Raw genomic sequence first — 14,732 nt, 5'->3', positions numbered from 1 at the left:
GTACATATTAATCCATAACGTTATTGACACACAGGTAGAGAAGACGCGGAGAGACTGTTTAGCCAATCAGAATGCAGATGACAATGCATGATGCAAATCCGCGAAGCAGCGAGACCGCGAAAAGTGAACCGCGTTATAGCGAGGGATCACTGTATACCAACCTAATAATAATGTTCCAAGTCTTATAAAAGGTGTGGAGGCTCATCAAAACTGTCAAATGTAAAACTTCAAATTAATCACTTTTCAAATTTGACATTGTCAGGTTGTTTGTGGCCCTTTGCTCCATATATAAGTTTCAAAATGCAGCCCTCAGTGAAAAAAGTTTGAACACCCCTGATAAGTGAACATACAGAACTCCACTCTCCAGAACTTTTATCACTGGCCCATTTAATCTTAGATTAATCTTAGATTAAATGGGCTAGAGTTCCTAGTCTTTTAGTTTCTGAAATCTAGGTGGCGTTTTTTTTTCATTTACCCCATTCAGCCACGTTAACGTTCACCTGTTGGCCTCACAGCCTTGTAATGGACCATAGAGATATTATTTTTTTTGTGACTTGTAGCTCCCTCGTCACTGTTGAGTACCGTAGTTTCCGGACTGTAGGTCGCATCGGCGTATAAGTCGCACCAGCCAAAAAATGCATAATAGAGAAGAAAAAAAACATATATAAGTTGCACTGGAGTATGAAATGCGATTGCAAGTGGGAAAATAACAAATTATATCACATATAAGTTGCTCGGGAGTATAAGTATAAGTATACAAGCATAAATATAAGTCGCACCCGGGCTAAAATTATGAAAAAAGGTGCGACTTATAGTCCGGAAAATAGGCTGACTGGCCTGTAGTGTTTGCTGACCAGGGTGTCAAAACGTTCTTAAACCACAGTTTCATGTTAAATGGGGATTTTGTTTGTTTGTTTGTTTTTTTAAATAAGTGGTTTGTGGCTTTCAGATGAAGATGCACTGTGCTCTGCAATCCTGAATGTGCATGCCTTCTGTGGCTGTTTAGTCTCACCTGTTGCGCTCTTTGCAACTTTCCTCACTGCATTGGATTTAATATGCTACATTGGTCTGTTTTTGTGGGGAATTTGTCCTTTGGATGTACCAGTTTCTGTCTCGTTGCCCTGTGTCAACCAAATTGTGAACCAATTTAATTCTCCGTTTCTAGACGTCCCCCTTCTAACTGTTGCCAGGGCCGGCCCCAGCACATTGGTGCCCTAGGCGAGCTACTCCCCTGGCGAGCTACTCCCTACTTGGCGAGCTAATTCTGCCAAGCAAAAACAAAAAACACACAAATGACAATTTTCGTTAGACCTGTCTCTCCTCTGTCCCTCCTCTGTCCCTCCTGTCTCTCCTCTGTCCCTCCTGTCTCTCCTCAGGCTCTCCTCTGTCCCTCCCGTCTCTCCTCTGTCCCTCCTGTCTCTCCTCTGTCCCTCCTCTGTCCCTCCTGTCTCTCCTCTGTCCCTCCTGTCTCTCCTCTGTCCCTCCTGTCTCTCCTCAGGCTCTCCTCTGTCCAACCCGTCTCTCCTCTGTCCCTCCTGTCTCTCCTCTGTCTCTCCTCTGTCCCTCCTCTGTCCCTCCCGTCTCTCCTCTGTCTCTCCTCGGGCTCTCCTCTGTCCCTCCTGTCTCTCCTCTGTCCCCATTTTGTTAACTTACTGTGTCTTCAGAAGTTATAGCGAAACAATAATCTACTTGAGAGTCAAAGAACTAACGCAAAGTAAAGTAAGCGTCGAAGGATGAAAACAAAAATCATGGTGAAAGTTATAAAAACCAAAAGATCAAGCAAAAGTGAACAAGGTTTGTAATATGAATGAATGTATTATTGAACAATTCTAAATGTTTATTTTACAATTGTATGGAAAACACTATTATGCTAATGTAATGAGCTAGTAACAGTGATTATACGGACAAAATGGTAATTATTGTTTATTTGTTCTTGCCTAGCTCTGATGTTGGTTGAATGACACACGGAAACGACAAAAACTCATGGAACCATCAGTTCTGGCCTTCTCAATTCGACTGGACACTACATTCCCCTTTTAGTATTTCACTTTTGAACTTCTTCTTCTTTGGCGTTTTATGGCAGCAGGTATCCAAGCGTTACGTTACCGCCAGACTTTATTCTTTAGACTTTATTCTTCAGACTTTATTCTTAAAGACTTCATTCTTCAGTTCAAAGCCCGTGAGTTCAAAGCACAGGAGAACCTCTTCTTCTTCTTCTTCTTCTTCTTCTTCGCCTTCGCCTTCGCCTTCGCCTTCTTCTTCCTCCTTCCCAGCGCTACACGGCGGCCGGCATCCACTCACTGTAATTGTGATTTCTGGAGTTACTTCCGTTGTTGTCGTTGTGCATCTACTGTGGACAGGAGACCAGCGACGCCCCTACCTCCATTTCTTTACTTTGATTACTCTGATTCTCCCAAAGTAGACTTCCTTAACTCCGACTCCCATACAGCGCCTTTAGCATGTTTTCTATTTCTGCCCATTCAAGCTCTTTTGTTCCAAGGAATCTTCCTGCAGCTTTAGCAATGATCCTGATCCTTTCAGTTCTTTTGAGTTTGAGTTACAGTTACAGCACTTCAGTTTAGCTCCTTCGTCACACTTCCCATACTCGTGATCTCCTGCACATTTACCACATCTTTGCTTCCCTCTGCAGACCGCTGCTATATGTCCAAAGAGCTGGCACTTGAAGCAACGCAGGGGCGGCGGAACATATGGCCTGATGCCATAGCTCATGTATCCAATGAACACCTTACTAGGCTGGCATTATTTCAAGTGTTATCATTACCGACAGGCTGACACATCTTTCTCCAAACCGGGTCGTCTTCAACCGCCTTGCGTCCACTGCCTTAGGTCGAGTTAAATTCTCCTTTACCTCATCCACAGTCACCATTGTAAGGACGCCTGCGATACCTCCTCTGACCGTGTTTCTTTCAGCATCTGACTGAATGACTGAATGACACAGACTGCTGCTGCTGCTGCTGTTGCTGCTGCTGCTGCTGCTTCTGCTTCTGCTGCTGCTGGTGCTCCTGCTGCTGCTGGTGCTCCTGCTGCTGCTGCTGCTTCTGCTGCTGCTGGTGCTGCTGGTGCTGCTGGTGCTGCTGGTGCTGCTGCTTCTGCTTCTGCTGGTGCTGCTGGTGCTGCTGGTGCTGCTGGTGCTGCTGGTGCTGCTGGTGCTGCTGCTGCTGCTGCTGCTGCTGGTGCTGGTGCTGCTGCTGCTGCTGCTGCTGCTGCTTCTGCTGCTGCTGCTGCTGCTTCTGCTTCTGCTGCTGCTGCTGCTGCTTCTGCTGCTGCTGCTGGTGCTGCTGCTGCTGCTTCTGCTGCTGCTGCTGCTGCTGCTGCTGCGCTGCTGCGCTGCTGCTTCTTTGGTGTTTTATGGCGGCTGGTATCCAAGTGTTACATTACCGCCAGGCTTCATTCTTTAGACTTTATTCTTTAGACTTCATTCTTTAGACTTTATTCTTTGGACTTCATTCTTTAGACTTTATTGTTGTTGTAGTTGTTGTTGCTTTATGGCGGTTGGCATCCAATTGTTGCATTACCGCCAGACTTTATTCCTCAGACTTTTCGTAGTCCTCAGATTTTGACGGGAGATGGCGGAGGAGAGTGGATCGGTGGTCGAAGACGTTCTGGACGGCGTGGAGGAGCAGCCTTTTCTGCCTGCACGTGCCCGGAAACGTAAAAAGTCCCTTAGCTCGTCCGAGGGTTCTGGGAATGAGCAGCAGGATGAGGCTGAAGCTATTGATATCCGGGGTGAGAGCAGAGACTGTAAGGTGATCATAAAGCTTGCACAGGATAGTGCATCCTTTAAGGAGTGGAATTCAGTGGCATTGTCAAAGAGCCTAACTGTAGCTGTGGGAGTGATCAAGAGTGCGAGTGTCCTTAGAGATGGGTCGCTGCTGGTCGTGTGCAAGGACGCGGCTCAGCAACGGAAGGCGATTGGAACTAAACGTCTGGGTGGAAAGGACATTCTTGTGTCTGATGCTGAAAGAAACACGGTCAGAGGAGTTATCGTAGGTGTCCCTACGGCGACGTCTGTGGATGAAATTAAGGAGAATTTGACTGGAGTTACGGTGGTGGACGCTAGGCGTTTGAAGGTGACCCGGTTTGGGGTAAGATGTGACAGCTTGTCGGTAATGGTAACACTTGAAGGGAGGTGCCTGCCTAGTAAGGTGTTCATTGGGTACATGTGCTATAGCGTCAGGCCATATGTTCCACCGCCCCTGCGTTGCTTTAAGTGCCAGCGCTTTGGGCATATTGCAGCGGTCTGTAGAGGGAAGCAAAGATGTGGTAAATGTGCAGGAGATCATGAGTATGGGAAGTGTGACGTGGGTGCAAAACTGAAGTGCTGTAACTGTGGGGAAGAACATAGCTCTGCCTTCGGGGGATGCAGGTTTAGCAAAAGAGCTGCTGAGGTGCAGAAAATAAAGGTCTCTCAAGGTATATCCTATGCAGATGCAGTCAAGAAAGTTTCAAGTAACGAGTTTAGAGTAAATACAGAGAGGGGAGCCAGCGCTGCTCCCAGCCAGGGCGAAATGAGAAAGGCCAGCGTGGCTCCCAAGAAGTGTGAAGGTTTCAAGAGTGGAGGTCCCAAGTGTGCAGGTTCCAGAATTAATGAGAATACCCTGGTTGTGGATAGAGAGGATTTTGTACTCTTTATGGTGGATGTTGTAAACTGTGCTGCTCAGACTCAAAGCAGAACTGAAAGGATCATTGCTAAAGCTGCAGGGAGATTCCTTGGAACAAAGGAGCTTGATTGGGCAGATATAGAAAACAGGCTAAAGGCGCTAAATGGGAGTCGGAGTGATGGGGGTCTGCTTGTGGGGAGTCAGAGTGATCAGAGTGACGAGATGGGGGTGGGGGTGGTCTCCTGTCCTCGCCCAGTCTCGTAGACGCACGGCTACCAAGCAGCGACATCAGTGGACATATTAAAGCCTATAGAATGAAGCCTAAAGAATAAAGCTGTACGGTGGAAGCACCGAACGTCAAAGAAGGAGAGGAAGATGAAGAAGAGTCTCCCTGGAATAAAGCCGGTTGGTCTCTGAAACAACAACAACTATTCTAGTCACAAAGACATATCATGACCTCATGGGCTTTGTAACACCAAAGCAATGGAAGGAGTACTTTTACGGACTACGACAGTCTGAGGACTACGACAAAGTCTGAGGAATAAAGTCTGGCCGTAATGCAACACTTGGATGCCAACCGCCATAAAACAACAACAACAACAACAACAACAACAACAACAACAACAACAACAACAACAACTATTCTAGTCACAAAGACAAATCATGACCTCATGGGCTTTGTAACACCAAAGCAATGGAAGGAGTACTTTTACGGACTACGACAGAGTCTGAGGACAAAGCACTGGAAGTCAAGGCACTGGAAGAAGAACTTTTAGGACTACGACAAAGTCTAAGGAGTGAAGTCTGGCGGTGGTGCAGCACTCGGATGTCAACCGCCATGGAACAACAACAACAACAACAACAACAACAACAACAACAACAACAACAACAACAACTATTCTAGTCACAAAGACATATCATGACCTCATGGGCTTTGTAACACCAAAGCAATGGAAGGAGTACTTTTACGGACTACGACAGAGTCTGAGGACTGCGAAAAGTCTGAGGAATAAAGTCTGGCGGTAATGCAACACTCGGATGCCAACCGCCATAAAACAACAACAACAACATCTGTCGTAGTCCGTAAAAGTACTCCTTCCATTGCTTTGGCGTTACAAAGCCCATGAGGTCATGATATGGCCTATTCTTGGGACTTCATTTAGACCGCCTATACTTCAGACTTTATTCTTCAGACTTCACATTCTCTTTCTAAACACACTGAAGAAAGGCATTAACAAAAACAAAGAAGGACATTATGAAATGCCTCTAAGGAGAGACCACAGACACCTGACAACAAACACATGGCCAAAAGTAAACTGTCAAAGGACTCAATCTACAGAGAACATTATGGTGAGGTAATATACAACACATATTTTGAAGACGTACAACTACAGTAGGTGACGGTAAATGCACCTTCCAGGTGGCTGCCAACCGCCATTTAAAGTAACACAACAACAACAACAACAACAACAACCAAAGAAGAGTCAGCACCGCGCAGAAAGCAGTCTTTGTGTCACGTCATGGACCTGCAGTGGTTAAAGTGATCGACAGTGACTAGAAGTAATATCAGTGCTTGTTCTCCTTGAAATGCCATATTTAAAGGAGTCAATTCTGAGGCTGTGGGGGACATGGATACTTTTCTCCCAAGGTTGCCGCGCCAGAAAGTTTGAGAATGCATCCCCTAAAACAGATCTGGGAAAACCACGGCCCGTGGGCCACATACGGCCCGTTTGTCTTTATAATCCGGCCCGCAAAACATGCCAAGTAATTTAAAAAAATAAAACTTTTTTTTTTTTGCCCATAGGCCTGACCTGGGCATTTGTGGCCCCAGGGGCAAGATGTGGCCCATGGCATGTTTTAATCTGGCCCCTAGAAAGATTTTAGTTTCTATTTTTTAATTGTCTGAAACATTTGTCTGCACTTGTATCCTTAATAAAGATGAAATTGAATTAATTAAATAATAGATTCAATAGCCTATATTTGACAGAAAAGTGATATTTTATTTGATATTATACATTATACATGTTTTGACAAAAACACGGTTGCGGAGTGGCTAGCACTCTTGCCTACCAGCCAGGAGATCACAGGTTTGACTTCAAGATCTGACTGGGCCTTTCTGTCAGGGCCAATGTTAGCCGTTTGGATGCCACATTTTAAAAACAGCCAGAGCTCACCAAAGTTCTGTACAGACAACAATATATACAGGTGACAACATATACAAAAAACACTAAAAAGAACGGTATTAAAAGCTTATATCGCTCTATCTTGAGTCAAACGACAAAGAAAAACAGTACGTCTTGCTTAAGTGATTGTGCAAAGGCAACTGTGTTCCACATCTGTGGTACTACAAGCTTACAAGCCTAGTCTTGGGGACAACCAGCATATCCTGGAGATTAAAATATAAGAGGGTGCCATGCCATTGAGACTTTTAAAAACAAACATATAAATTTCAAAAGTGATTCGGGAGCCAGTGCAAGGATTTAAGAACAGCTAAGTTTCTACTATAACGCTTAAATCACAATAATAATAATAATAATAAAAACGTTTCCTGTATTCTGGTGCATTTTGGACGCTTTATTAAATTAAATAATTATTGTTAAACATGATTTAGACTGAAATTGAACCACTTTGCAGGGCTCTGCATTTCATTTGGCCCTGCGACAAGTTGGCCACTGTCCAGGGTGTACCCCGCCTAAGGCCCAAAGTCACTGGGATAGGCTCCAGTCACCCGCGACCCCGAAAGGGATCAAGCGGTAGAAAAATGAATGAATGAACCACTTTGGCTTTGACGGCTCCGCGGTTCACTGCCAGTTTTCATCATGTAAAGACCTTATTTCTCCTTGAGGGGCATAGAATATGTCTGTGGAGAGCACTTGATGCCCAATACGCAATGCGCGTTATGGAAGCGGTGGCACTGCGGAGTTTGCATGTTCATCCCTATGTCTGGGTGAGTTTTCTGCGGGCTCCGGTTTCCCCCATTAACTCTAACCATGAATATTATAAAAAAGTCCTCCAGTGTAGGTAATCCTCCTGATCAAGCTCAGCTCAAGATCTGAGACGGCGGCGCTAGACGGCAGCCACTATACTGCTCCTGACAGGTTCCAAAGGGGAAGTGAGGGATGGGTCAAATGCAGATCACACTTATGCACAAAGTGGCTCCCAGGTCTCCACTACAGCCTGACTTTATATAGTTAGGGGCTGAGCTCAGCAGACTGGTAATGGTCACTAGGTGGAGCAATTGCGACATAAATGTTAGATATCATGGTTTATTTTAGCTGCTATTTAATGGTAATTTGTATGGGCTAATATGAACAACTGTCCCCTGGTTAAAGACTTTCTTCTGGAATGCTGGCCAGATTTGGCCCATAGATTTAACCTACTAAAAGACTTGGTGAGGGAGTGATTGACATTTAATCTAAATGAATATGGGATAGGCCCCTCAGAAGGGCCCCTTTCTGTAAAAATGCAAACAATTAGATCTAATGACATTAATGACTTTTACCAACACACGGACCACAGTCATTGTGTCGCTCTCCATTTGCAAAACATTGACTTTTAGTTCCTCAAAATGTCAGCTTTTAGCCAACTACTGTTTCCTGCAAGTTTAGAGAAGATGTTACAGAAAAGTGAGGTGTAGACAATTTGCAAGGGTCACAAAGCGATTATTGTTTACTTTAATAACAAACAAATGGGTCATTGTTAAACAGCCAGAACTTTTATTAATGCACTAAAAATAAAACAAAAAATAAAAAGAATCTACAGAAACATGTACAGATTAACAAAACAATAGAAACATATCAAGTACCATAGCGATTGGCACAAAAGTGTACTTTCTTATCTACAAAAGAAATCTGTATCAAATGTATTATTTTTTGTTTTGTTTTGCAAAGGGAAGTAAAATAGGTTGATGGACCTGCATAGACAGTTGCATTAGTATTACTAGTAAGTAATACCACAATTAATCAATCAACTACATTTTTACAAGTGTAGCATAACACAAAAGTGAAATACAAACTTGTTTACACATAAGATATTCCTTTGTTGTCCACATGTTCCATCTGAAAATTAAACATGTTTGAGTGTAATGCTTTTCACACTTGTTACATTTTCTTACCAATAATATGGAAAATAGTTGTAGAAGAGATGAAAGAAAAGGAGGAAGAGGCACGATAGTAACCGAAAAAGCAGTCTACGAGAAACAGATTACATGAAAAAGTAAGCAATTTGATCAGAGGGTCTTTTAGCATGAAAGCATGACCTTGTAACTGCTGTATGTAAACTCAAATGACATGCAAGGCATCTGTAGTAACCAGCAAAAGGTCAGAGAGTTTAAAGACGTATAAAGAAGGAGTTCAGGAAAAGGGACTCCAACTCAGCGTGCCGATAGAAATAAGGATTTGACAGTTGTTTGACGACAGCCACACACTTTCCATCAGGCTAAAATGGAGCAGGCCTAATGCAAAACCACACACCATGTCAGTGAGGTGGTGTTTACCCAAAAGCACTCGGGACAGGCCCACCAGAAAGGCCCACAGCACTAGCAGGATGCGAAGGGGCACAGCCAGCACCAGGTGACACAGAAGAAACTTGGACACCATGGCGGCCCGGCTGGCATGAGCAGCAGGAAAAGAGTATATGTCCATGGCCACACAGTCCAGGAAACCAGGGGCCATCTCCCATGGGCCTTTGCGCTTTACCAGTCTCTGAACCCCGGCTACTGTTGTCAAGTCAAGGAGAAGGGCTGTTGAGAAATGGAAAAAAAGGGTGTAAGTAGCCAGTAAACAAGAAATAAAACATTGTATCATGATACGCACCATAAGTCTGTATTGATAAAGAAGTCTCTCACCATATATCACGATATCGATATATTGAGCACAGCCCTAGTTCTAGTATATCAATATATCGATATCGGGATGTATATCGTGATGGACTTCTTGGCAATAATATGTATCGATTGAGATGCGTATCGTGGTCATTTTAAAAAGTCATTATAGTCATTATAGTCACACTTCTTAGGACTATCATAGGAGAGTTGCATTTTGTGAACATGAGATTCCAAAGCATTTTGTATTGTATTTAATCAAAACATAATTTTAGTCAACTTTTAACAGTTTAAGGGATATCCATGTATCAGGACACATAAAGTATCAAGTGCTTCTGAGGATCGGGATTTGTATCGTATCGTGGCCCCTGTATCAGGATACTTCTTGTATTGTGAGGTACAAGGCACCAGCCATAGATGGGACATATTACATTTCTACAGTATGAAAACCACGACTAACAATCTATCCTAGAATGATAATGGTAACTTCTTAACTAAACAGTATTTGGATGTACTGCTCCTTGCACTAGATTTCACTATGTTGAGATTTGGGGAAACCGAGCAATTTTCAGGCAAAAACAAGCAGTTTGTGATTAGGGTTAGGACAGGCCCACATGGACTGAAATAGACTTAGACTATTCCTTCCATAGTTATTATTTTGGGCGTGATATGTATATGATACGGTGTTATGATGACCAAAAATAATCTATTCATGAACTCAAGACTGTGAGAAGAGGTAATTTTTCCACAGACTCAGTGAAAAAGGACAATTGATACTGCGTCTTTTTAACACCACTATACAGTACTTTAATACCACACTTTAATACCTTTAATCCATCCCTAAATGCTACTTATTTTACAATATGCTTATAGAGAAATATATAAAGTTATTAGTAAAATATTTTGTTATATCCAACTTACAATAATCGTTTTACTTTTGACCTTTTTCAAACTTTTCCACATGTGTTACATTGCTTCAGTGAACACACACACACACACACACACACACACACACACACACACTGGCTGGGGAGGCAGACCCACAGACAAAGAACAACGTAAATTAGATGTGAATAAACTTTTAATTAAAGCCCCGCTGTGTAAGATTTCAGAAAAGAAAAGAAAAGTATTGTTGAATTATGGGTGTTTTACGGAAATACATGCTCCCATGCTTTGTCTCTTCACAAACCTGACTCGTAACTTTTCTGGTAAAGGCTTGAGAGCTGCCCTTTGCCTCAATGTAGAAAAAGCGCAGTATAAAATCATGGTCAACCTTGTCAAGAAGGAACATGTCTGACCAACCACAGGCCACTTTTACCATGTTAAAAGTACTGGTAGTATTGGTAGTATCTTATTCATCTCTACTGAAATGCTAGATATAGATATAGGTAGATATAATTAGTCAGTATTATATCACAAATCACTCCATTATAAGACATAATTGACATGATCCATATGACAGAAGAAGAAAGAGCTGCTATTACAGTTGCACACATGTCTGGACTAATGGAGAGTAAATGGGATGCTGCAGCTTTTGCCACACGCAAATACTGTGCACAAAGTTGTTGAGGGATCATTTACCCAAAAGCAGATTGACCAAGACCTCTTGTCCGGCCAACGTGTTGCTCCTCGTCAGACACACGATAGTGCCAATAATCCACGTGATCCCGTGACCGGTGAGCGACAAAAGGTTGACTATGGACCTGCACCCGCCCCAGGACGAGGAGGTGCTGGCGCACACCCCCATGCGCTTGGACAGGCAGATATCAATGGCCAGCAGGGAGTTCATCGCGATGCCTTTGAACGAAGGGTTGAGCTGCATGCAGTCCTCCTCCGGCAGCTTGCCCGGCTCCTTCTTCTCCTTACCGGGGGCCTCGGGTGACTCCTCGGCGGGCTGGCTGGTCTGCTGCTTGAATGAAGGTCTCCGCGCGCTGCCGCCCCGCTCCGGCTGCCCCCCGCGCAGGGGCTGGTTGAGGGACATAAACTCAGCTCTGTTCAGGACATTGTTCCTCTCGCGCGCCTTGGCTCGGACTTTAGCGGGCATTGTTCGCGCTCGGGGGAGGAAACTTGCTCTGAACACTCTTAAGCCCCAGTCGGACAAGTCCCTGGATAGACCCGGGGTGCAGCAGTCCTCCCCCTTCCGTGGCCTAATAGATATATTTAGACCCCCAGGAATGTGTGCTGCTGCTGGCCATGCTGTTTACCACGACCCAGAGAGGTGCACGGCGGCCTCTGCCCGGCCATCGAGGGGAACCGGAGCCACGTCGAGCGATCCAATGACAGCTTCGTGTTACACCCCGGGAGCGTTGCACAAAGCAGCAGACAAACGCGTTCTTGCAGTAAATAACAACACGCGCCGGACAGTAAAAAACACACACACACACACACACAAGGCAAAGAATCTAGTTACGCGGATGTTGTGTGTTATGATGCAGACGCCTCGAGCGCAGCATCCTTCTGCATCCCGCTCCACAAAGCCCGTTGTTCATCTGCACACGCACAAGTGCAGGGGAAACAATAAAACACAAAGGAACAGGAGCTAAAAAAAAAGGGCCTCGAAATTCAATGCAGCATCTTCTTCTGCTTCTCCCCGATGGTCTTACGTAGTTTGCGTAAATCGCGATTCTTTACTGCGCTGTTTCTTTCGTGCGCTCGGAGCAGGAGTGAGAATAAACTGTGCAGAATGAGCCTTCTCGCGATTCACAGCAATGCGCACGTCAAATCGATATATTTTGAGGCTTATTGTTGTTTTAATTATTTTTTTACGTCATCAAATCAAATAATAGCCAAATTCCAACTCTTTTGTTGAACCCGCTATTTGGCCACATCATGTTCATGGTCTAATAGGATTTCATGTGGGAAATAAATGCTCCTCACGCGGGACAAGCTGAGCCTACATTTCCCATCAGACCAAAGTCCAGTGAGCGGAAGTGTCGTCTTAAAGCCATCTATAAAGCCGCTTCCAGAGCAGCTGACGGCCCAAAGCGGAGCGGGGTGAACCTGCCGAGGCGATGGGGCGCGCGCGGAGCTGCGGCTTCTACACGGGGCATTTGCACTGACGTCTCTGTATTCTCACACAGAGGGGCGCGCACAGAGGGGGGAGCACAGACCCCACGGGACCTCCAGGACCATGCACGGCGACCCCCGACCGCAACTCTTTATGCTTTCGTTTCCACGTCCTTAGGATGGACGCGGTCAAATGGACGGAGTTCAGCCGGCGCTGCGATGTGGGCTTTCTTTTGGATGACACACGGGGGGAAAGCTGGCTCCCGGGCCGGGGTGAAACAGTATTAACTAACGGAGCTGGTGCAAGGTGGAGTGAACGGAATTACCTGTGACTGAACAACTGTGAGTGTGACAGACATTCATTCTTTCAGATCGGAACTCGGAAGGAAGTTCACACTGCATGCATCACACACGCATGCATTTTATCTGATTTAAATTAGACCTGCAGCAGTTAGTCGAGGCTATAACTTCAAGATAGACACATTTCCATGAAATGCACCACTTCCTTTCTTGCACATTCATTTTGCTTGACATCAACACGAGGCTGTGAGACCAAATGTAACCCCAGAGGAGCCTATTATGTTGCTTTTTTTAATGACATGGACCTTTGGGCACCGCGGTGCACGTTGGCCAGTGCTTTTCTTCTAGTGGAGTGACTTGTAACTCCACTGCATGCTCCCGGCTCCAGGAGAACAGTTGCACTGAAAGCATGAACTCTTCACAGTGAAGCCTGACAGTGTTTTTGGATGAAACGTGCATGGCTGCTACAAATACATGCTTGTTTGTTTACTGTCTATGATCTATACTTGGGCATCATGATGTAAAGACATCTGTGGTGATTACATTTTTTTATCTTGCTGTTTCCATGCGTCTGTCTCCCCCCCCAGACCTCTGGACGTTGTTGTGGATTGTGTTGCTATTTAATGCCATGGGCTGTATCCAGAGTATCAGGTGTAAGCCCAAAAGTTTCCGAGACAGAATCATCGTCCTGGAGGTGAACACTTCAATCGATTCCAACCCCACCAGCATCGACGAGTCGTCCAGTGTGGTCCTGCGCTACCGGACCCCTCACTTCAGAGCGTGCGCGCGCGTCATGGTCCCTCCTGTGCCTGGAAAAGAGACATGGACCATTGGCTGGATCCAAGCATGTAATCACATGGAGTTCTACAACACGTATGGGAACAAAGGAATGTGAGTAACCTCTTTGAGCAGGCTACACAGTCTAATCATAAGATGGACTACTAATATGATATTTAACATAAAAGAGAGCTAGTTTGAGAAGTATTCACAGAAATAAATAATTACACAAAAAATAAAATCCCTTTTCCGGGTTCCTAAGCTTATTTAGAAGTCAGGTCTTTATCCTGTATATCTACCATTTTACTTGACCAGCCCTGACAAAGACTATTAATAAATTCACTGCAAATCAGAGCTTTGTCATATTATTATTCCAACTGAAGCTCTCAGACATATTCCTCTTTAGTCAGTTAATATGGATGTATATGTACATTTATTTTACCTTTATAACAAAGCCAATAGAATCTAGGAGTTTTAAAACTCAAGGACAAGCAATACTTCACCCCTGATAATGAATAGACTAAACATCAAGGAGAAGCTCACATGGCCTCCTAACTATTTAGAAGACAAGTTTCTCAAGTCGAACAATTTCTCAAGTCAAATCTACAAAAACAAAGTTCAAAATCTCACTGATTAACAATTCCTAGCCGTGCACACACAATGTGTTCAGCTGTGTGCTCTGTAAGCTCAACTGGTTGATGCCTACAGCATGACAACCCTTGAGTGAGGGACAATGTGATGGAAAATAATGATTGTGACCTTTTGGCAGCCGGCACTCGTCAATATTGTGTGTGATTTTTGGCCCTGACAGTTATTAACACAGACAAACAGGTCCAGCCGTTGCTTTGAGAGTGTTTTTTAGTCTTGCATGGGTATCATTTGTTCCATTGTAATGAGAAGAGGAGTTTCTTACAGTCTACCACAGACTTGCATGTATCTAAAATATGCTTTATCTATATGTAGCAGCAGTGGAAGAGTGTTGTAGTCTAAGATTAGAGTCACCCACCACGGCCCACACCCCATAGTGGCCCTGTGTGTAAGCATGTGTGCCACGGAAAGGTCTAGAGACATTTGCAAAACTCTTCCAGCAAATCATTAAAATAACTGACAAAAGATGTAAGCAGCAAGTGCCATCAAAGATTTGTAATTCAGAATCAAGAAGCAAATGTGGTGGTTTTAAAACTGCTGCTCATGTGAAGAACAGT

The 14,732-nt window shown here is 44.4% G+C and overlaps 2 protein-coding genes across 3 annotated transcripts in view; one reads left to right on the top strand and one right to left on the bottom strand.

Annotated features, from left to right (window-relative positions):
- Positions 1–8,318: 8,318 nt before the first annotated feature.
- Positions 8,319–11,664, bottom strand: LOC140366931 (inactive phospholipid phosphatase 7). The gene is made up of 2 exons (XM_072453170.1): positions 11,026–11,664; positions 8,319–9,363 (listed from the first exon to the last, which is right to left on the bottom strand). Exons 1-2 carry the CDS (start codon positions 11,486–11,488, stop codon positions 8,975–8,977), a joined length of 852 nt encoding a protein of 283 aa, XP_072309271.1. The 5' UTR covers positions 11,489–11,664; the 3' UTR covers positions 8,319–8,974.
- A 927-nt stretch (positions 11,665–12,591) lies between these two features.
- The window catches only part of fam78ab (family with sequence similarity 78 member Ab), an 8,518-nt gene continuing 6,377 nt past the window's right edge, over positions 12,592–14,732 (top strand). The window contains exons 1-2 of one of the 2 annotated variants that reach the window (XM_072453169.1): positions 12,592–12,792; positions 13,338–13,641. In XM_072453169.1, coding sequence (XP_072309270.1) covers positions 13,379–13,641 — 263 coding nt within the window. In that variant the 5' untranslated portion in view covers positions 12,592–12,792; positions 13,338–13,378. Of the gene's footprint in view, positions 12,793–12,848; positions 13,642–14,732 lie in introns of those variants that run through there. The other variant, XM_072453168.1, reaches the window with a different exon arrangement.

Source organism: Eucyclogobius newberryi, unplaced genomic scaffold (genome assembly GCF_026437365.1).
Source record: "Eucyclogobius newberryi isolate DKJ021-1_F unplaced genomic scaffold, fEucNew1.0.hap1 SCAF_2, whole genome shotgun sequence".
In the NCBI taxonomy this organism is placed as follows: domain Eukaryota; kingdom Metazoa; phylum Chordata; class Actinopteri; order Gobiiformes; family Gobiidae; genus Eucyclogobius; species Eucyclogobius newberryi.
This window is presented reverse-complemented; position numbering and strand designations above follow the sequence as displayed.

Bases quoted from the DNA above. Each gene is read 5' to 3' on its own strand.
- LOC140366931 (XM_072453170.1), bottom strand. From the start codon at position 11,488: ATGCCCGCTAAAGTCCGAGCCAAGGCGCGCGAGAGGAACAATGTCCTG. The intron at 9,364-11,025 runs GTAAATGATCCC...ATTTCTCAACAG, and splicing joins CTTGGTCAATCTGCTTTTGG to CCCTTCTCCTTGACTTGACA.